The sequence below is a fragment of the Trichomonas vaginalis genome, chromosome IV, assembly GCF_026262505.1.
Source record: "Trichomonas vaginalis G3 chromosome IV, whole genome shotgun sequence".
In the NCBI taxonomy this organism is placed as follows: domain Eukaryota; phylum Parabasalia; order Trichomonadida; family Trichomonadidae; genus Trichomonas; species Trichomonas vaginalis.
In genome coordinates this window covers 15,358,498-15,380,268 of record NC_067206.1, presented here as the reverse complement: position 1 = coordinate 15,380,268, position 21,771 = coordinate 15,358,498, and the positions used below count along the sequence as shown (strand labels likewise).

The window sequence follows — 21,771 nt, the reverse complement described above, 5'->3', positions numbered from 1 at the left end:
TCAAAAACTTGGGTGCAATCAGAACTGATTGCACCCAAGTTTTTGAACTTTGTATAAGGAATTGTTGGCTATGATGTACTGATCATGAATCAGTACATCATAGCCAACAATTCCTTCGCAAACAGCGGGAAACTTTGTCTGAATGTTAAACTATTCAGACAAAGTTTCCCGCTGTCAGAGAGGGAATGGAAGGGTAAGAGGTATATATTCATAATGTATACCTCTTACCCTTTCATTCCCTCGAGAAAGTTCAAAAACTTGGGTGCAATCAGTTCTGATTGCACCCAAGTTTTTGAACTTTGTATAAGGAATTGTTGGCTATGATGTACTGATCATGAATCAGTACATCATAGCCAACAATTCCTTCCCAAACAACCCGAAATTTGTCTGATTCCACACTAATTTTATTAATTTATCTAAACTTTTATCCTCGTCTACAATTTAATCATCAATAATTATCTCTTGTTCTATTTCACTATTATATATATATATATATATTTATATGATTTGATTTAAAAAAATAAATAAATAAATAAATCATTTACTCAAATATATCAAAAGTTTTATTTTTATATATAAAGATAACTACTTTTAAAAATACCTTATATATTTTGCCATGTAAACTATTTTTGCCATGTAAACTTGTCACTTTTGTCAGAAGTGAAGTGAACCGAATTTTCATGCACAACAAACATGATTAGGAATAATTAACAATAATAAATATCATGGTTTTGGATTATTTAAACAGCTATAAAAGAACGAATTTTACAAATTACGATAAAAAATATTGAAAAATAATGAAGAGGATAAGGATTTGAATCGAAAATTAAAAGGATGATTATGTGTCAAATTAAATTAAAATAAAAATTTTAGAAGATTTAGACAAGAAATAGTGCAAAGAATTAGAATTAACATAAAAATCGAAAATTTAATAAAGGAGAGATAAAATTATTGTAGTATTCAATTGAAAAATTTTATAAAATAAGGAATATTGGTAAACAAATAAGTTTCATCTAAAAAAGGAAAATAAAAATATAAAAATTGAAATAAAAACAGAAATATCAAATATTTTTAAAATGCAAAAAAGTTTCATACTAATCGTTTTTGTATAATATTTATCATTGAAAGATTATTGAAAGATATTTTGAAAGAAATCGAAAGAGTTAAGAAATATTGAGAAGAAGGACAATTGAATGAATTTTTGGCCGATTGTGCTATGCAAAGTTGATGATAATTGCAGGAAATTTTGAGATTTTCGAGATTTTGGAGGGTGTGAGTACTATTATATGTAATAGTATCTCACACCCTCCAATTCTTCCTATGGCGCCGAAAAATTTTTGGTGAAATCCGACGACATTTCACCAAAAATTTTCGGCGCCATATAGAGAACTAGAGTCTGCGAGGTACTGATTCTATCTATGTACCTGGCAGACCCTAGTTCTCAGCCAAAATGGCTAAAAATTGCTCGCAATTGTTTGCCATGTAAACTGTCACTTTTTGAGGAGATTTGACATTCTGTCAAATCTCCTTTTTTCGTATATAAGAATAATTCTTAATTTTCAAATTTCAGTTATAATTTTGAATCTATATGGTTTCAACATCACTTTTAATAAATAAAGTCTTAATATTATATGCAGTTAATAATTCTGCTAAATTTATCTCGTTTATATTTAGTTTTCATATATTTTCAGAGAATAACTTGTTTTAGAAAATTTAGCTTTGCGAGTTTTGAAATGTTTTTTATTGATTTTCATAGAACTAATAGTTTCATCATAATACGAAATTGTTATGTTATAATTAATGAATTCTCCATTTGTATTGCAAAATATTTAATGATTAATGTTATATTTAATGACATACTTGATTATACGTAATAATTTTTATCATGCTATCAAATTATCATATTATGTCTTTTTCTTATATATTTGAATAATCGCTTTAGCAGTTTTTAAGAAAAAACCAGAATTTTCGAAAAAGTGACACCAACTATTAAAGTTATTTTATTACTAGATTTATTTACAAATTATAAGATAATATCATTAACCGAATATATTTTTAATATAAATAAAAAACTTTTTTATACAAAAAATTACAATCAATCGATAAATATTATAAAACATTTATTCCAAAAAGATTAAGTAATAGGTGGGATCCTGCATATAATATAATTTTATGTCATAAAGTTTACAAATTTTAGATGGACCACAGTGAGAATGTGAGTGGTTAATTTAAAGGTGGTCTGATAAAGATATCGAAGCTTACTCAACACAGCATGAAGCAGTTTCTAATACACAATCTTACTAGTTGTGTTTCGGTCGCCAGCGCTCTCATAGGGGTGCTGATTTCAAAAACCACTACTTCAAATTATTCAACAATACTCAATGCAGCATGAAGCAGCTACTACTGCTGTATCTTACTGGTAGTGTTTTGGTCGTTGGCTCTTGCACAGTCTCTCAGATTTTCAATTTTTTTTCAACACTATCTTGTTTCGCTCTCAGAAAGCTATCCTACAAAGACATCGAAGCTTACTCAACACAGCATGAAGCAGTTTCTAATACACAATCTTACTAGTTGTGTTTCGGTCGCCAGCGCTCTCATAGGGGTGCTGATTTCAAAAACCACTACTTCAAATTATTCAACAATACTCAATGCAGCATGAAGCAGCTACTACTGCTGTATCTTACTGGTAGTGTTTTGGTCGTTGGCTCTTGCACAGTCTCTCAGATTTTCAATTTTTTTTCAACACTATCTTGTTTCGCTCTCAGAAAGCTATCCTACAAAGACATCGAAGCTTACTCAACACAGCATGAAGCAGTTTCTAATACACAATCTTACTAGTTGTGTTTCGGTCGCCAGCGCTCTCATAGGGGTGCTGATTTCAAAAACCACTACTTCAAATTATTCAACAATACTCAATGCAGCATGAAGCAGCTACTACTGCTGTATCTTACTGGTAGTGTTTTGGTCGTTGGCTCTTGCACAGTCTCTCAGATTTTCAATTTTTTTTCAACACTATCTTGTTTCGCTCTCAGAAAGCTATCCTACAAAGACATCGAAGCTTTCTCAACACAGCATGAAGCAGTTTCTAATACACAATCTTACTAGTTGTGTTTCGGTCGCCAGCGCTCTCATAGGGGTGCACCGAAATTCAATTGTTAATGATATCAATTCACAAATTGGAATCGAAGATCAGTATGAAATTTAAAATATAAATAAATTTTAATTATATTATTTTTAATTTTTTTAAATAAATATACATATATAAATACATGCATATATACATATATAAATATATACATATATAAATATATACATATATAAATATATACATATATAAATATACATATATAAATATACATATATAAATATACATATATAAATATACATATATAAATATACATATATAAATATACATATATAAATATACATATATAAATATACATATATAAATATACATATATAAATATACATATATAAATATATTTATATATATAAATATATAAATAACAAAATACAATCAAAAAATAGTGTTTGGAAATTTAAGGTTAAGTGTCACTTTTTCGTAAATTCTACCACACTCTAATAATTTTTATCATGCTATCAAATTATCATATTATGTCTTTTTCTTATATATTTGAATAATCGCTTTAGCAGTTTTTAAACTTTTTTCATAAGATCTACCTTGATAAATTTGTTACATGAACTAAATTATCATAATTTTTTAAAAAGACAATATTTTTAAGAAAGATTTGAAAGGAACTCTCAGAGGATGAAATTTTACATTTAAATTAAACTTTTGTGTGTTATTCATCAGCATTTAATGTATTCATATCAGAGAGAATGTTTTAACTATAGGACTATCAAAACAATCAATACACATATGTACATTTGAGCTTCTTCTCTTTTAGATTCCTCATCAAACGATGTGAGATCTCATAGTAATGTGGTTTCAATTAAATGATCTACTCAATCTAACATCTTACTTATGAAAAACAATTTGCTTGCATTCTTAAATGTCAGAATGAAATTGCTCATGTCATCAAATCTTAAAGTGAGAAGAAAAGGGAAAAATGAGATGATTAATTCAATTGGACATTTCTAATTAGTTTTATTTTCACATTATATTTCATTTGGAAATTCTAGATATTCAATCAATTATGTATAAAGAACTCAAAATACTCTGGTTTATCCTATTTCCAAATATAATGTTACGCATTAAAAAGAAATTTTATTTCGAATTTCAAAATGAATTATTATTTGGAAAACTTATTCTGAATTCCAATCTCGAGCAATTTTCATAATAGATAGCTTTTACAATTAGATTCAATTTATCAATATATTATATTCAATCTACCCAAATACATATAATTCATTCTATAATAAATTTTATATCATTATTGCTTCATATATTTTAATTAAAAATTCAAGTTAGTAAATATTAAAACTTTTTATTTAATCAATCAATATATTTAATACAATTTAACATTGGATAAGGCCTTTCCGAAAAATATTTATGATGAATTGCTTCATTCAATGAAATTCTTTGAGCAGGATTATAAATAAGTTTTCTTCGAATTAAATCGAATTCTTCTCCAAAATATTTTTTTCCATTCACGATCAATAATTCCATTAGCTTCTATTTCATTATAAGAGTTAGATGAAATAATATCATCAAATAATTTCCGTGTTGTTTCACTTCTGATTTTTGCGCTAAGGTTTCCATTAAATCTTCCTAATAAATAGGATAATTTATTAATCATATAACTTCTCATTTCACAACCGCTGCAATTTATCGGAATATCTTCGAAAATATTCCCTAATTTCAATTGTAAAAATATAATTCAAATAGACCAAATTAAACTTTTTGAATCCATTTCTTGAATATCTAATAGTTTTTCAGGTCCAATAAATCTGATATCCATATTATTATAAGATTTCCTTTGGATAATTACTGATCCTTTTTTATCATTTTCAAACACATCATCTTCTTTTAATATTATAATATTACATGGAACAATTCAATTTTCAATTGATTTTTGTCTCCAAAATTTATACAATACCTGAAACATAATTGATTTAAAAGTTATGTCATTCAAAATTATTGATTGATTATTTATAATGCAACTTAATGATAATGCATTAATTGTTCCAATCCATTCAATTTCTTCTTTAATGATTGTTAAATCATCATTAAATCTAAGGTTGTCATCATCAGAAATAAAATTCTCATTTGGAATATTTTCTACATTTCCATTATTTTCAATTTGACATAATTCCATATCTTCTTGTGTTTGTTTTTCAATTTTCTTAATCAATTCAATAATTTCATGATCGGCAATAGGAATAATAGAGTCTCTATTATCAATTTCTAAGTCTAGATTTTTTGGTGGTAATAATATACATAAATTTTTGGGATCTTTGATTCTACTTAATGCGACATATAACATACCATGTTCGAAAAATTTTTCCCTGAAATCTATCACAACACGCTGTAACGTCATGCCTTGGCTTTTGTGAATCGTTCCCGCAATAACATTTTTTAAGGGAATTTGTTTGCGTTCAATAGTTAGGCCGGATAATTCTTTTGGTATTTTAATCTTTGGCAGTATTGCTTTGTTTCCATCATCAAACTCAACGATTACTGATTCACAAGCTCGACCGATTACCCAGCATCTCTTATTTTTAACTAAACCATCATGTATGTTCAAATTTCGCATTAACATCATTGGCATTCTGTATAGTCAATGTGTGACATGATCAGGCAAATCAGAAAATTTCCATTTACTAATCATATCTGACAATTGGCTTTCATCAATTCTGAATTCACTTTTTTGTTTATTATCCTCAGTGTGGCGTACGGAAATGGTCCCCAAAAAGTGACACAAAATCTTATTTTTGGGGCAAAAATTTGACTAGTTAAATTTTAAAAATGAAAATTAAAAAAATTAATTTAAACACTTATCACACAATGTGAAAATAAAATAGAATTTCTTTTCAAAACATATGATTCAACGATCGTATTTTTTGTTTCTCATCATAGGATGTTCCGTACCGAAAAGAGGAATAAGGAAAAGTGACACAAAACCTTAAATTTGGCGCGAATTTTAAATACTATATATTTTGATTTTTTTGGTTAAAAAAGTATTGCTGTAAAATAGAGTTTAAAATTAAAAATATATTGATGGTAAAAAGTTTAAAAATAATAATAAAAAAAAGATTTTATGATTGGTAATTGGAGGGTGTGAGTACTATAGCATGTAATAGTATCTCACACCCTCAAATTCTTCCTATGGCGCCGAAAAATTTTTGGTGAAATCCGACGACATTTCACCAAAAATTTTCGGCGCCATATAGAGAACTAGAGTCTGCGAGGTACTGATTCTATCTATGAATCTTCGCAGACCATAGTGCCAAGCCAAAATGGCTAAAAATTGGGCGCAATGCAAAAAAATTGCACCCAATTTTTAGCCATTTTGGCTAGGAATTGGAGGGTGTGAGTACTATTGTACATAATAGTATCTCACACCCTCCAATTCTTCCTATGGCAACGAAAATTGTTTCTTAAATTTAAATATTATTAAATCTTTTATTTTATTTAACAAACTCTAATTTAAATGTTATTTAAATATTAAATTTATTAATAAAATGCATTTTTATTTATAATTTAAAATTGGCGCCAAATGTCACTTTTCGTTATTCCTCTTTTCGGTATGAGATAGTTTCTCATCATAGGAAGAATGGAGGGTGTGAGAGACAGCGACATTTTTCGAAAAAGTGACATTGAGTGAGAAAACAGGGGAGGAGGTCTCAAAATTATTTTTTAAAATATTATCTATATAATATCTCTCTCTTATTTAAAATCAATTCTCTCATAGAGTGTGGGACAAATTATCCAGTGTCACTTTTTATTAACCTTATTTTAAAAAATTAATAAAATAATAATAAAAAATTATTTGAATCTTTTACATTAATTGTTTCTTTTTTAAAAGTACCTTTAAAGTACAATAAACAAGATTTGAATCTATTGATCCTTGTTGCAAACTTGAATATATTGCTTCAAGCATTTTCAAACATTCGACTTTTTTGTTTTCCAATATTTGTTCATGGTCATTAGCTTTTCGTAATATACGAACAACTTTATCACTATTGATTAATTGAACTTTAAATTTAATCAATAATGCTGGAACAACCGTTGTGTATAATTCAACAACAAAATCGTCTAATCGAATATTCCTTCTCTCTGGGAAATAATAATGCTTGAGAACTTTGAAATGTGACTCACTGACGTTATTAGTCGCGTCACCTCCGTTGCGATAGCGCTTATTCCAACGATCTAAATGATGCCTCCATTGCCTATCGAAGTACTTTTGGGCTTTCGGTTCAGTGGAAAGAATTTCAAGAATTCGATCATAAACTGCATCTAGGTCTGCAGCTTCTTCTTGAGTGAGGTGCTCTGGAACTTCTTCACTTGTTTCAAACGTTTCTTCTTCTGGAATAAATTCAGAATCGTTTGGATCATCAGAAGATTCTCGTGGTAAAAAGATTTGAGAAGGTTGAAATTCATTTTCGATGAATTCTTCTTCATATTGTTCCTCTTCTTCAATTTCTTCTGCTTGAAGTAAGTGAGATTGAGCTGGTTCCTCTCTAGGATTTTCTTCTTCTTGGTTCTGTTCTTCCTCGGGAGATTCTTCTTTAGTATCGAATACTAATAATTTCATTAGATTATAAAATTCTTCAAAATTGTCTCGTGATTTAAACTTATCCGCTTTTCTTAATATGGCGCGAAGGACATGCACGCCACACCAAAGAATATGACAGTTTGGAATACCTCGCTCAATTGCCTCGGCTATTTGTGGGGCGCAGTCCATACTTATCATCTCGGGTTCTCTATTAATATATTGAAAATAACGACAAACACAATATTGAATATTTTCGCTTGTGTCAGGAGAAATAAAGAAATACAAAAAAGGAAAAACAATAGTATGTTCTGTTTTTCCTGTGAGTGCATATAATGGAATGTTAGCCCTTAGAAGTTTATACGTTGAATCGATGTGAAACGTAGAAATTTGGTGACCAAGGGCCTTCGCTTCGAAAGGTGCATATAAAAAAACTAGTTTTCCCGGCTCAGAGATAAATTCAATTAAATCTTCTGGACAACTTTCTTGAACAGATTCGACAAAGATAGCTAAAGAAACTTTTTCATCCGAACTAAAGCGTTTGGAAACAATTTCAGCTCTTTGAGCAAATTTACGTAATGCATCTGGACCTTGTGCAAATATTGAAAGTAACTCTTCGTCTGTATATGAAATATTTAAGTCTTGGAAACACTTAAATTGAGCTGTAGCATGATTCATATTGTTTTCAAAGTAATGTTTAAGATAATTTCTGACAAATAATGAGGATATTGTTTTTGTTGATTTCGGAGGTGCAGAATGATCATGAGAGTCAGAGTGGATTAGTAGTTCATATTTATCTTGATCTATTATCCGGACTTTGAATTTAGCTTGACATTGTGGATACTTACATTTGTATTCGATCGTGGAGTATTCTTTCCTGCATTTTTGAGAGTAGCCCATGCTAGCTTTTATCTCTTCTTGGATACCAAACTGGAGGAGCTCCATAGTGTTGAATATCACGGGCTCCATACAACAAATTGAATAAGGTATTTCAAAATTTGAAGGAAATGGTCCATCATTGAATGTAGTGGCCGGGAATTGAATGACATACAGATAGTTTGAGGAAATTTGTTATAAATTATAATATAATTGAAGAATTAATTATCAAAACAAGTCTAAGAGCCATTTGTCAGATGTTCCCGAAATGCAAGGTTAAGATTTTAGCAGCGACTAACTTTGAGTGTACATATATAATTGTTATACTGAGTACTTTCTATCTGTGTTACTTATTTGAGTCTAAGAGTCATTTCTACCATAGAACTAGATATTGTCTCTCATTAAATATATATAACTGTAAACTACTTAATTCATTTATCTATTTAGATAAAATTATATTTATATAAGATTTCATGTTATTATTTCATCTTTATTATTTTTTATTCCTTTGAAAAGTGACACTGGATAGTTTGTCCCTTTCTCAATTCTCTCATAAAAATATCAAAAAAATTCATATTTTCAAAATAAAAAAATATATCTCAATTTCTAAGATATTATATATTTAATTTAACATTTGCATCTCTCAAATATCATATATTTATCATAATATCTTATTTTTAAATTTCAAATAAACCGCCATCAAAAATGATGATCCACCTCACATTCTTCATCTACTCCGGTACATGTTGGTACCAGAGTCTTCAAATATCAAAAACTCTGGTATCAACATATACCGGAGACGGGTTTCCAGTGCTCTCACGTGAAGCTCTAAGAAGATCTTCTCATTCGAGAAGAACTTCTTAGAGCTTCTCGTGAGAGCATTTTAATATAATACTCTGGTACCTATTGGTACCAGAGTCGACCTTACAGCCCTTTCCCCAATTTGTGATTTGGGGAAAGTTTCCGAGCCTTGAGAGGAAATTCTCGCTCTGAGGTGCAAATCTAGAATTTGTGCCTCAGAGCGAGTAGTCCTCACATCAAGTCTCGGAAACTTTTCTCAAATTCTAAAAAATTTTGAGAAAGTTTTGTAATAAACAGAAATTCATCAAAAGTGACAGCTCTCAATTTTTTGCCATTTCTAAATTCTAAATTGAATGAGAAAAATGAAATAATACTAAGCATAATACAATATTCTAGATTTAATTATAATTAGGAAAAAGTTAGTTTTGAGAGTACTTTTCATAGGCATATAGAATGAAATCTTCTGAAAAATAATATCACATAAACTCATATTATTTTCTAATATATAACTATTTTATATAAAAATCAAATTCAATGATCTTAAAAGCGAATGATAAACCTCAAAATTTACGAATATAATGAGTGGGAATATAATGCTTATCTATCATAAAACCATATGAAATATCAATTTTTGCTTTACGCCTAATTTTTGACGACAATTAGCAAAAAATGTTAAATGTTAACACTCAGTCCATTTGAATATGAAAAATAAAATTGACTTTGATTAAATGTTTTTATTTATCATGCAATTCTTCTTGCGACCAAAGATTTGAATAAAATTTCAAAAAATAAGATAGCTTAAAAATAATATACGGTAGTGTTTACTAATAGATAAATAGTATATAAATTCTATTAAAATGGATTTGATCCAAAAATATATACAATTTGATCATAAATAAAATCGTTTTAAATTACTTCTTCATTTAAATTATAACAATTATTTTTGATTTTTATTTATCATCCACATTCAAATTTGAATCTTATCACAAAAGAAGCACCACTTTTATGACTACTGCCAAATCTATAAACAGAGAATGGCTATTTGAAGCTAAAAGAAGAATAGAAGAAGGTGAATCTTACAAAAGTGTGGGAAAGGAAGTTGAATTGGAAAATGGTAAAATTAAATTGAATGTTGCCGAAAATACAATAAGAAGAGCATTCCAACTTCAAGAAATCGAATTACCAAAAGGTAGTCGTGGCAGAAAACCAAATCCACCAACATTTGAGCAAAAACAATTAATTAATTCTTGTGTTTCACTGTTGTGCATGAAAATTCGGTTCACTTCACCTCTGACAAAAGTGACAAGTTTACATGGCAAAATAGTTTACATGGCAAAAATATATAGGGTATTTTTTAAAAGTAGTTATCTTTATATATAAAAATAAAACTTTTGATATATTTGAGTAAATGATTTATTAATTTATTAATTTATTTTTTTTAAATCAAATCATATAAATATATATATATAATAGTGAAATAGAACAAGAGATAATTATTGATGATTAAATTGTAGACGAGGATAAAAGTTTAGATAAATTAATAAAATTAGTGTGGAATCAGACAAATTTCGGGTTGTTTGGGAAGGAATTGTTGGCTATGATGTACTGATTCATGATCAGTACATCATAGCCAACAATTCCTTATACAAAGTTCAATTTTCATATTTCATGTATGTAACTCTCTAAAACTATAAATCTGATTTTCATTTGGCAGATCCACTTCTTGTCGTTCCATTTTTTTGAATCAATTTATACAAAAAAACTTATAAAACACAAAATTATTATTTTATAATATAATTCTTAGATAATACATCCAATATGTAAAGTGTCAAAAATGAAGTGAACCGAATTTTCATGCATTACAAATTCTTGTGTTTCACAATATAAAGGATGAATTTCAAAAACTTATTTATTGATTAAAAGGTTTCAAAATATTGCTCACAATCCCGATTGTGATAAAGAAAAAGAAGAAAATGCAAAAGAATTTGAAAATATAGAAGATTTGACAAAAGATCAAATTTTTGGCAATTTACAAAAAATAAAGCATCATCAAGTGGAAAAATTTATGATGGAATCAGGTTTATCTTCAAAAAGAGATTACAAACCAGCAGATCCACCTACCAAATATCGTGCCATATCAAAGAATTTGATATGGCACTGCGATATTCATTACCTTCACCGTAATGTTTCTTTTCCATTTTTTGCCATATTGGATGATATGACACGTAAAGTTCTCAAAACTAAATTATTGAAAAACAAGTCTTCCAACTCAACAGCGAAGGTTTTAAGAAAACTTTTAGAGGAGTTTATTCCATAATGCATCTGGACCGATAACGGCGGTGAAAACCGCGGTGAATTCGGCCAGGTTATGCAGGAAAACGGAATAGTTTGGAAGCACACCTTGCCGTATATGCCAAGACAGAACGGCAAGGTGGAGCGCCTCTGGCCAAGCTTAGAAAAGTTTTTGCCAGACGAGTTGGATGATATTCAACAAATCAAGGACTCAGTTCAGCAGTTCATTGAAAAATACAACAATACACCACATTTATCTCTCGATATTAATCCAAAAACGAATAGTAATTACATTCCTAACGAATTATTCGAAGTTTCAAAATTTTGTTACGAGCCAGAAATGCAAAAATGGGAGTTATATATCAAATACGAATGGGTCTTAGCAAAATTTGAATAATTACATCATTTTAAATGACTACTAAACAATTTTATTTATGATCAAATTGTATATATTTTTTGGATCAAATCCATTTTAATAGAATTTATATACTATTTATCTATTAGTAAACACTACCGTATATTATTTTTAAGCTATCTTATTTTTTGAAATTTTATTCAAATCTTTGGTCGCAAGAAGAATTGCATGATAAATAAAAACATTTAATCAAAGTCAATTTTATTTTTCATATTCAAATGGACTGAGTGTTAACATTTAACATTTTTTGCTAATTGTCGTCAAAAATTAGGCGTAAAGCAAAAATTGATATTTCATATGGTTTTATGATAGATAAGCATTATATTCCCACTCATTATATTCGTAAATTTTGAGGTTTATCATTCGCTTTTAAGATCATTGAATTTGATTTTTATATAAAATGGTTATATATTAGAAAATAATATGAGTTTATGTGATATTATTTTTCAGAAGATTTTGTGTTCTTCTTCAAAATTCTATTTTTTTATTAAGAAGAATCTTTACAAAATATACATTTACTTTAATTAATATTTAAAAACGTGCTCTATCAAAAGTTCCAAAAATTCAATATTTTAGCTTTTCTGAGGTGTCACTTTTGATGAATTTCTGTTTACAACAGTTTCCTTGCTTTAAAGTGGGAATAGAGCCTTTTGAGGCACTACATATGAATCAGTGCCTAAAAGGCCCTATTCACACTAGAAATTGCCAAAACTTGCGTCTGATTGCAAACAATCAGACGCAAGTTTTGGCATGTTAAAGAGGGAATTGTTCCCTCTGATGTATATATTAAGAATATATACATTAGAGGGAACAATTCCCTCTAGAAAGTGAGGAAACTTTCTCCACGATATTACTTATTTGCTGAAAATTTCGTACATTATGAATGAAGATGGAGTTTTTTGATACACTGATAATATTTCAGTGCTTCAAAAAACTCCATCTTCACTTCAATGTACGGATCGAGAAACAGTGACACCCCCTCATGAAAGTGTCACTTTTTCGGGGTGTCACTTTTCGTAAAATGTCCATCACTCAAAATATAATTTCTTTTCAAAACATATGATTCAACGATCGTATTTTTTGTTTCTCATCATAGGAAGAATGGAGGGTGTGAGATACTATTATGTACAATAGTACTCACACCATCCAATTCTTAGCCAAAATGGCTAAAAATTGGGTGCAATTTTTTACATTGCGCCAAATTTTTAGCCATTTTGGCTTGGCACTATGGTCTGCGAAGATTCATAGATAGAATCAGTACTTCGCAGACTATAGTTCTCTATATGGCGCCGAAAATTTTTGGTGAAATATCAACAAATGCACCGAATTTTTAGCCATTCAGGTAAGGAATTGATGTCTTGCGACCACAAAACTATATTCCATGTTACTTCAATTCCTTCGCTAAACTTATGAAATCTTGTTGCAATTGTTCTCAATTGCAAGAAAATTTACAATATTCAACAGACACTGAACCACATTCCTTATCCAAATCTGACATGTAAACTTTATTTTGTCATGCAAAAGATGTCACTTTTTGCCAAAAGTGAAGTCACAGCTTTTTCCATGCATAGCATGCTTCAAAAAATTAAGCTTCTTCAAAACCATCTTTCTGAATCCTTGTGAACTTTCCCTTGAACTCGGTGTAATTCACTTTGGTTTTGATCCTGAATGCGTTATAGAGTTCATCGATCAGGATATAATAGTCTCTTTAAACAGTGATCTTTTTATATGGAACTGCATACATGAACTTTTGTCTCTTTTGAAACGCTTTGCTTTCAAACGCCTCAAATTTGAGCTCCTTGACTTTTTCTTTAAGTCGTTTGATCTCACATTCGTCGTTATCGATCGTGTCATGTAGCCTTTCGAACTTGTCTTGGAAGTGAATAATCATAATTTTTTCATCGGGAAGGAAATTGGTGATGTAAATAAAAACGATAAGAACAGTTTGACAGAAAAGTGACACTTTACGTGGCAAAAAATGGGGCCTTGCTTTTTCGTTGTTCGGCAAAGAAACCGAATCTTATGAGGCAGTGATCCTGAATCACTCCCTCATAAGGTTCAGTTTCATATAAAATTTAGAGTAATTTGTTATTCTTTTACAATTAATTGTTATAACATTTTACTTCTTTTAGCGGGGAATGTATGTTATCGGGTATATATTTGTAATATATACCATATAACAAACATTCCCCGCTAAATTCCTGAGAAATTTTGAGGAAAGGCCGAACAATTTCCTCATAGTTCTCAGTTTTATAACTCGCAAAAGTGGAACTTACATGCATATAAAATTTGACATGTAAAGTCCACTTTTTGTGAGCGGGGATTTGACTCCGTCAAATCCCTTTTTCGGGTATTACATGCCAGAGACAAAATTATATAACCCATATAGCTTTGGGCGAAAAAGTATCATAAAATATGATTATTAATATGTTTTTAAAATAAAAAATTTGAAAGTTAATTTGAGATTCTCATATAATTTTTTGAATGAAAAAATAAATATAGTCTATATGAGTTTTTGAATAATCACACTTGAGATATATCTAAAAATAATTAAAAATAGAGTTTGAGAAGACTTTTCAAGGTGTAATGAAAAGTGTGATATATAAAATAAGAGTGGGGGACAAACTCGCCCATTGTCACTTTTCATTAACCTTAAACTTGTAATTTTCATTATTTTTAATTAACCTTATTTCTTTCCCAATTTCTGATTTATTTTATTCACTTACTATTAAAAGTCACATTTTAATAAAATATAATAATTTATTTATAGCATTTTTTACTATACTGTAATAAAAAATTAATTATAATAAATTAAATGTTTATTAAATCAAATGTTTTCTTTGCAATAATATTTTTAATGTTGAGTAAACAATGTTGGGATCAAGTGTATCATTTTTCAGACCTTTCTGAACAGCTTCAAGCATACTGATGCATTCGACTTTTTTAAATTGTGTCATTTCTTCGAAATCTCTTGTGACTTTTTTGATAACTTTAACACTTCTCTCTGAATCCAGACCTTTAATTTGCAACTTAATCAGGAATGAAGGAACAACACTGGAATATAACTCGATGACAAGTTCATCGAGTCGAAGATTTGGTTGTACACCACTTGTATGTGCCGGATACCATTGTGTCAAATTTTTTCTGAAATTAACTTTAAAAGTACTAAGTAAGATCATGAGATATAGCAATATATGTTTAAACCAACTTATATTTTGGTTGTACACCACTTGTATGTGCCGGATACCATTGTGTCAAATTTTTTCTGAAATTAACTTTAAAAGTACTAAGTAAGATCATGAGATATAGCAATATATGTTTAAACCAACTTATATTTTGGTTGTACACCACTTGTATGTGCCGGATACCATTGTGTCAAATTTTTTCTGAAATTAACTTTAAAAGTACTAAGTAAGATCATGAGATATAGCAATATATGTTTAAACCAACTTATATTTTGGTTGTACACCACTTGTATGTGCCGGATACCATTGTGTCAAATTTTTTCTGAAATTAACTTTAAAAGTACTAAGTAAGATCATTTATTTTTGCATAATATAATGCCAATATGGTTTCTTTTGATTTTATTTCATTTATAAGCAAATCAGATTTACCCAAAAACTCCACTCCATAAGCGTTCATTTGCTAAATTAAAAAGTGACAATGGGCTAGTCTGTCCCTTTCTCATAAAATAATTATAGATATTTTAATTTTATATATTGTGCTAAGCATTATATTAAATTTTTAGGAAAAACACTTTTCATAAGTATTCAATATTTGAAAATATGTAATGCATGAAAATTCGGTTCACTTCATTTTTGACACTTTACATATTGGATGTATTATCTAAGAATTATATTATAAAATAAGAATTTTGTGTTTTATAAGTTTTTTTGTATAAATTGATTCAAAAAAATGGAACGACAAGAAGTGGATCTGCCAAATGAAAATCAGATTTATAGTTTTAGAGAGTTACATACATGAAATATGAAAATTGAACTTTGTATAAGGAATTGTTGGCTATGATGTACTGATCATGAATCACTACATCATAGCCAACAATTCCTTCGCAAACAGCGGGAAACTTTGTCTGAATAGTTTAACATTCAGACAAAGTTTCCCGCTGTCAGAGAGGGAATGGAAGGGTAAGAGGTATATATTCATAATGTATACCTCTTACCCTTCCATTCCCTCAAGAAAGTTCAAAAACTTGGGTGCAATCAGTTCTGATTGCACCCAAGTTTTTGAACTTTGTATAAGGAATTGTTGGCTATGATGTACTGATCATGAATCAGTACATCATAGCCAACAATTCCTTCCCAAACAACCCGAAATTTGTCTGATTCCACACTAATTTTATTAATTTATCTAAACTTTTATCCTCGTCTACAATTTAATCATCAATAATTATCTCTTGTTCTATTTCACTATTATATATATATATATATATTTATATGATTTGATTTAAAAAAAATAAATAAATAAATTAATAAATCATTTACTCAAATATATCAAAAGTTTTATTTTTATATATAAAGATAACTACTTTTAAAAAAAATACCCTATATATTTTTGCCATGTAAACTATTTTTGCCATGTAAACTTGTCACTTTTGTCAGAAGTGAAGTGAACCGAATTTTCATGCACAACAATATATTTATAATCAGCATATATCTCCTTTAATAGTCTCATATAGAGCGCTGTGCTAAACGCACCTTAGGAGACCATATATTGCATGCTATAGTACTCACACCCTCCAAATCCCAATCAAAATCGCATAAAATTTGCTACTTATCTTCAGATTACCTCCCATTATAAAATATATCATTGCTATCTCATCGTACTATACTTCCACCCTATTGTATTTAAAAATATAAAATTTTTTGATAATATATTTTTATATCTTGAATTTTCAAACAATATATTCACAGATAATATAATGGGAAATCTATCTCAACCTAGCCTTAAAGTACCAAACTGTTGTGCATGAAAATTCGGTTCACTTCACTTCTGACAAAAGTGACAAGTTTACATGGCAAAAATAGTTTACATGGCAAAAATATATAGGGTATTTTTTTTAAAAGTAGTTATCTTTATATATAAAAATAAAACTTTTGATATATTTGAGTAAATGATTTATTAATTTATTTATTTATTTTTTTTTAAATCAAATCATATAAATATATATATATATAATAGTGAAATAGAACAAGAGATAATTATTGATGATTAAATTGTAGACGAGGATAAAAGTTTAGATAAATTAATAAAATTAGTGTGGAATCAGACAAATTTCGGGTTGTTTGGGAAGGAATTGTTGGCTATGATGTACTGATTCATGATCAGTACATCATAGCCAACAATTCCTTATATAAAGTTCAAAAACTTGGGTGCAATCAGTTCTGATTGCACCCAAGTTTTTGAACTTTCTCGAGGGAATCAAAGGGTAAGAGGTATACATTATGAATATATACCTCTTACCCTTCCATTCCCTCTCTGACAGCGGGAAACTTTGTCTGAATGTTAAACTATTCAGACAAAGTTTCCCGCTGTTTGCGAAGGAATTGTTGGCTATGATGTAGTGATTCATGATCAGTACATCATAGCCAACAATTCCTTATACAAAGTTCAATTTTCATATTTCATGTATGTAACTCTCTAAAACTATAAATCTGATTTTCATTTGGCAGATCCACTTCTTGTCGTTCCATTTTTTTGAATCAATTTATACAAAAAAACTTATAAAACACAAAATTCTTATTTTATAATATAATTCTTAGATAATACATCCAATATGTAAAGTGTCAAAAATGAAGTGAACCGAATTTTCATGCATTACACTTAAAGTACCAAACTCCTGTTTGCATTCTCACTCACAAATATTAAACATCCATCTCCAAAAAACTAAATTCTTCACAATTTTTTTAAAATTCAGAACATAAAAAACGTATGCATTCAATAATTTAAGATACTAACAAATATTAAAAACTTCAAAATATCAGATAATAACGTTTTCCAATTAAAAAAATATCATTTTGCTTTTCAATTCGAACATAAATCTTAAATATTTTTAATTAATATCTGATTTACAGCATTATTATCCATTTATAAATCTGACAAATAAATGACAAAACCATCAGAAATAGTGTCACTTTTTGTCAAAAGTGAAGTCACGCTATTTTTCATGCACAACACCTTTCCTAACCAAATATGGCACGTTGATATCCACTTTCTTGGCAAAAAGAGAAGTCAGATTCTTTATGCTGTGATTGATGACTGCACAAGGCTCATCATAGAATGGCAGCATCTTTCGTCAAAACATGCTAGCCAAACAGTGAAAGTAATTAAGAGAGCAATAGCCCGTTATGGACCACCACATACAATTTGGTCCGATAATGGCGGCGAGAATAAAGGCGAGTTCCTAAAGGCTATGAGGGTTCGGGGGATCAATAATGTATATATTGTCTCCCATTGCCCATACCAAAATGGGAAAATCGAGCGCTTGTGCCCTAACATAGAGAGCAGAGAGTTGTCATGGGCAAAGATTCAACAATGGGTTGAGTACTATAATGCTAAACCTCATCTAGCATTACCAACTCATTATGTGAATGGAAAACAAATTCACTATAGCCCATCTGAAATGTGGAAGAAACTTCCAATTTGGAAGAGGGGAATGCCGGCAAAATGGATTGTGGATGGAGTCTCTCAAGATTTTCTTCCAGGTTCACTTATGGCCAATGAGATGCCAGAGCTCCAAGGAATCGAAGAAGATGAATGGGAAAAAGAAGGCGAGGAAGTTGAAGAAGAAGAAAATAAGGCGAATCCGGTTGAAATAGAAGAAGATAGTAATGAAGAAGAATACGAAGTGTTGTGCATGAAAATTCGGTTCACTTCACTTCTGACAAAAGTGACAAGTTTACATGGCAAAAATAGTTTACATGGTAAAAATATATAGGGTATTTTTTTTAAAAGTAGTTATCTTTATATATAAAAATAAAACTTTTGATATATTTGAGTAAATGATTTATTAATTTATTTATTTTTTTTTAAATCAAATCATATAAATATATATATATAATAGTGAAATAGAACAAGAGATAATTATTGATGATTAAATTGTAGACGAGGATAAAAGTTTAGATAAATTAATAAAATTAGTGTGGAATCAGACAAATTTCGGGTTGTTTGGGAAGGAATTGTTGGCTATGATGTACTGATTCATGATCAGTACATCATAGCCAACAATTCCTTATACAAAGTTCAAAAAACTTGGGTGCAATCAGAACTGATTGCACCCAAGTTTTTGAACTTTCTTGAGGGAATGGAAGGGTAAGAGGTATACATTATGAATATATACCTCTTACCCTTCCATTCCCTCTCTGACAGCGGGAAACTTTGTCTGAATGTTAAACTATTCAGACAAAGTTTCCCGCTGTTTGCGAAGGAATTGTTGGCTATGATGTAGTGATTCATGATCAGTACATCATAGCCAACAATTCCTTATATAAAGTTCAAAAACTTGGGTGCAATCAGAACTGATTGCACCCAAGTTTTTGAACTTTCTTGAGGGAATGGAAGGGTAAGAGGTATACATTATGAATATATACCTCTTACCCTTCCATTCCCTCTCTGACAGCGGGAAACTTTGTCTGAATGTTAAACTATTCAGACAAAGTTTCCCGCTGTTTGCGAAGGAATTGTTGGCTATGATGTACTGATTCATGATCAGTACATCATAGCCAACAATTCCTTATATAAAGTTCAAAAACTTGGGTGCAATCAGAACTGATTGCACCCAAGTTTTTGAACTTTCTTGAGGGAATGGAAGGGTAAGAGGTATACATTATGAATATATACCTCTTACCCTTCCATTCCCTCTCTGACAGCGGGAAACTTTGTCTGAATGTTAAACTATTCAGACAAAGTTTCCCGCTGTTTGCGAAGGAATTGTTGGCTATGATGTACTGATTCATGATCAGTACATCATAGCCAACAATTCCTTATATAAAGTTCAAAAACTTGGGTGCAATCAGAACTGATTGCACCCAAGTTTTTGAACTTTCTTGAGGGAATGGAAGGGTAAGAGGTATACATTATGAATATATACCTCTTACCCTTCCATTCCCTCTCTGACAGCGGGAAACTTTGTCTGAATGTTAAACTATTCAGACAAAGTTTCCCGCTGTTTGCGAAGGAATTGTTGGCTATGATGTACTGATTCATGATCAGTACATCATAGCCAACAATTCCTTATATAAAGTTCAAAAACTTGGGTGCAATCAGTTCTGATTGCACCCAAGTTTTTGAACTTTCTTGAGGGAATGGAAGGGTAAGAGGTATATATTCATAATGTATACCTCTTACCCTTCCATTCCCTCTCTGACAGCGGGAAACTTTGTCTGAATGTTAAACTATTCAGACAAAGTTTCCCGCTGTTTGCGAAGGAATTGTTGGCTATGATGTACTGATTCATGATCAGTACATCATAGCCAACAATTCCTTATATAAAGTTCAAAAACTTGGGTGCAATCAGTTCTGATTGCACCCAAGTTTTTGAACTTTCTTGAGGGAATGGAAGGGTAAGAGGTATACATTATGAATATATACCTCTTACCCTTCCATTCCCTCTCTGACAGCGGGAAACTTTGTCTGAATGTTAAACTATTCAGACAAAGTTTCCCGCTGTTTGCGAAGGAATTGTTGGCTATGATGTACTGATTCATGATCAGTACATCATAGCCAACAATTCCTTATATAAAGTTCAAAAACTTGGGTGCAATCAGAACTGATTGCACCCAAGTTTTTGAACTTTCCATTAACAATTGTTCAATCACATTTATACAACCCAAATCTATACCAATCATACTCTTATTCATACATCATATTTTAAAAACTTTTTTGCAATATGATGTTATTGCAACAAATTTTTTTCTTTTCTACTTCCAATTAGCACCTTAAAAACATTAGACACAATCACTGGCTCATATGCTCCTATTCTGAATCTAACACTATGCAAATTTATACAATTTCTCCACAAATCTTACATTCATTTTAATTTCAACGACCATTATTACCACAAAGAATCTTACCTTCCCCTACAAAATCTAACTATCTATCAATTTAAAAAATGTTACAAAATATTAAATGAATTTTTTTTCTATACGTAATTTAAAGTTCTTAAACTCTCAGCATCAGAATATCCTTACATAGCTTAGCTATATATCGTATTACTTTATGAATAAAAAAATTATTTAAATTATAATAAAATGTTTATTCGTATTTTTACTTTATTTTTAGTTACGAGGCTGTATTTCGAACTCAGGATTTGGGTTTAAGTCCTTTGTCCATTTAGGACCCTGGTCCCAAATTGATTTTGGAGTAGGTTTTCCACCGAAAAGATCTTTAAGAGCTGTATGAACCCATACTGTGTTGTATTCTTCTATTGCGTGAGGTAAAAATTCTCTTATTTCGATAAAATCTGGGCGAGCCGAAAAGATTGTTTGCCAAAAACGTTCTATTTTACCATTTAACTGTGGTGTGTAAGGTTCTGTCCGATGGTGTTGAATGCCATTTACTTGAAGAACGTTTTTGAAGTCCTTTCCTGTAAATTCGCATAGATCCACTTCTTGTCTTTCCATTTTTTTGAATCAATTTATACAAATAAACTTATAAAACACAAAATTATTATTTTATAATATAATTCTTAGATAA

General features: G+C 29.8%; 2 protein-coding genes and 2 pseudogenes across 4 annotated transcripts, besides 27 other annotated features; 2 read left to right on the top strand and 2 right to left on the bottom strand.

The window, feature by feature from the left end:
* Positions 1 to 391: part of a mobile genetic element that runs on past the window's edge.
* A 3,466-nt stretch (positions 392 to 3,857) lies between these two features.
* Positions 3,858 to 3,954: a mobile genetic element.
* A 2,920-nt stretch (positions 3,955 to 6,874) lies between these two features.
* Positions 6,875 to 9,095: a mobile genetic element.
* TVAGG3_0098550 lies at positions 6,972 to 7,641 on the bottom strand (annotated as a pseudogene). The gene has a single exon. A coding segment is annotated over exon 1 (670 nt).
* TVAGG3_0098540 (MULE transposase domain-containing protein) lies at positions 7,759 to 8,621 on the bottom strand (the record flags this gene model as incomplete). Its single annotated transcript, XM_051222713.1, has 1 exon — positions 7,759 to 8,621. A coding segment is annotated over one exon (863 nt), but the record flags the coding sequence as incomplete, so codon positions are not given.
* Positions 9,096 to 9,119: 24 nt separating the features above from the next.
* Positions 9,120 to 9,638: a mobile genetic element.
* Positions 9,639 to 9,640: 2 nt separating this feature from the next.
* Positions 9,641 to 9,677: a mobile genetic element.
* Positions 9,641 to 9,677: a terminal%2Cinverted (terminal inverted repeat of Banshee-A3 transposon ID:TVAGG3_0098510).
* A 1,233-nt stretch (positions 9,678 to 10,910) lies between these two features.
* Positions 10,911 to 11,009: a mobile genetic element.
* A 96-nt stretch (positions 11,010 to 11,105) lies between these two features.
* Positions 11,106 to 11,150: a mobile genetic element.
* Positions 11,106 to 11,150: a terminal%2Cinverted (terminal inverted repeat of LTR141 transposon ID:TVAGG3_0098490).
* Positions 11,151 to 11,763: 613 nt separating this feature from the next.
* Positions 11,764 to 12,038, top strand: TVAGG3_0098480 (uncharacterized protein; the record flags this gene model as incomplete). Its single annotated transcript, XM_051222712.1, has 1 exon — positions 11,764 to 12,038. A coding segment is annotated over one exon (275 nt), but the record flags the coding sequence as incomplete, so codon positions are not given.
* Positions 12,039 to 12,640: 602 nt separating this feature from the next.
* Positions 12,641 to 12,678: a mobile genetic element.
* Positions 12,641 to 12,678: a terminal%2Cinverted (terminal inverted repeat of Banshee-A3 transposon ID:TVAGG3_0098470).
* Positions 12,678 to 12,904: a mobile genetic element.
* Positions 12,905 to 13,028: 124 nt separating this feature from the next.
* Positions 13,029 to 13,075: a mobile genetic element.
* A 902-nt stretch (positions 13,076 to 13,977) lies between these two features.
* Positions 13,978 to 14,315: a mobile genetic element.
* Positions 14,316 to 14,322: 7 nt separating this feature from the next.
* Positions 14,323 to 14,409: a mobile genetic element.
* Positions 14,410 to 14,671: 262 nt separating this feature from the next.
* Positions 14,672 to 14,708: a terminal%2Cinverted (terminal inverted repeat of MuDR-5_TvMULE4 transposon ID:TVAGG3_0098420).
* Positions 14,672 to 15,746: a mobile genetic element.
* Positions 15,709 to 15,746: a terminal%2Cinverted (terminal inverted repeat of MuDR-5_TvMULE4 transposon ID:TVAGG3_0098420).
* Positions 15,747 to 16,054: 308 nt separating this feature from the next.
* Positions 16,055 to 16,403: a mobile genetic element.
* A 940-nt stretch (positions 16,404 to 17,343) lies between these two features.
* Positions 17,344 to 17,692: a mobile genetic element.
* A 96-nt stretch (positions 17,693 to 17,788) lies between these two features.
* Positions 17,789 to 17,833: a mobile genetic element.
* Positions 17,789 to 17,833: a terminal%2Cinverted (terminal inverted repeat of LTR141 transposon ID:TVAGG3_0098390).
* A 483-nt stretch (positions 17,834 to 18,316) lies between these two features.
* TVAGG3_0098380 lies at positions 18,317 to 19,064 on the top strand (annotated as a pseudogene). The gene has a single exon: positions 18,426 to 18,927. A coding segment is annotated over exon 1 (502 nt).
* Positions 19,065 to 19,225: 161 nt separating this feature from the next.
* Positions 19,226 to 20,887: a mobile genetic element.
* Positions 20,888 to 21,311: 424 nt separating this feature from the next.
* Positions 21,312 to 21,356: a mobile genetic element.
* Positions 21,312 to 21,356: a terminal%2Cinverted (terminal inverted repeat of LTR141 transposon ID:TVAGG3_0098360).
* Positions 21,357 to 21,715: 359 nt separating this feature from the next.
* Positions 21,716 to 21,760: a mobile genetic element.
* Positions 21,716 to 21,760: a terminal%2Cinverted (terminal inverted repeat of LTR141 transposon ID:TVAGG3_0098350).
* Positions 21,761 to 21,771: the final 11 nt, after the last annotated feature.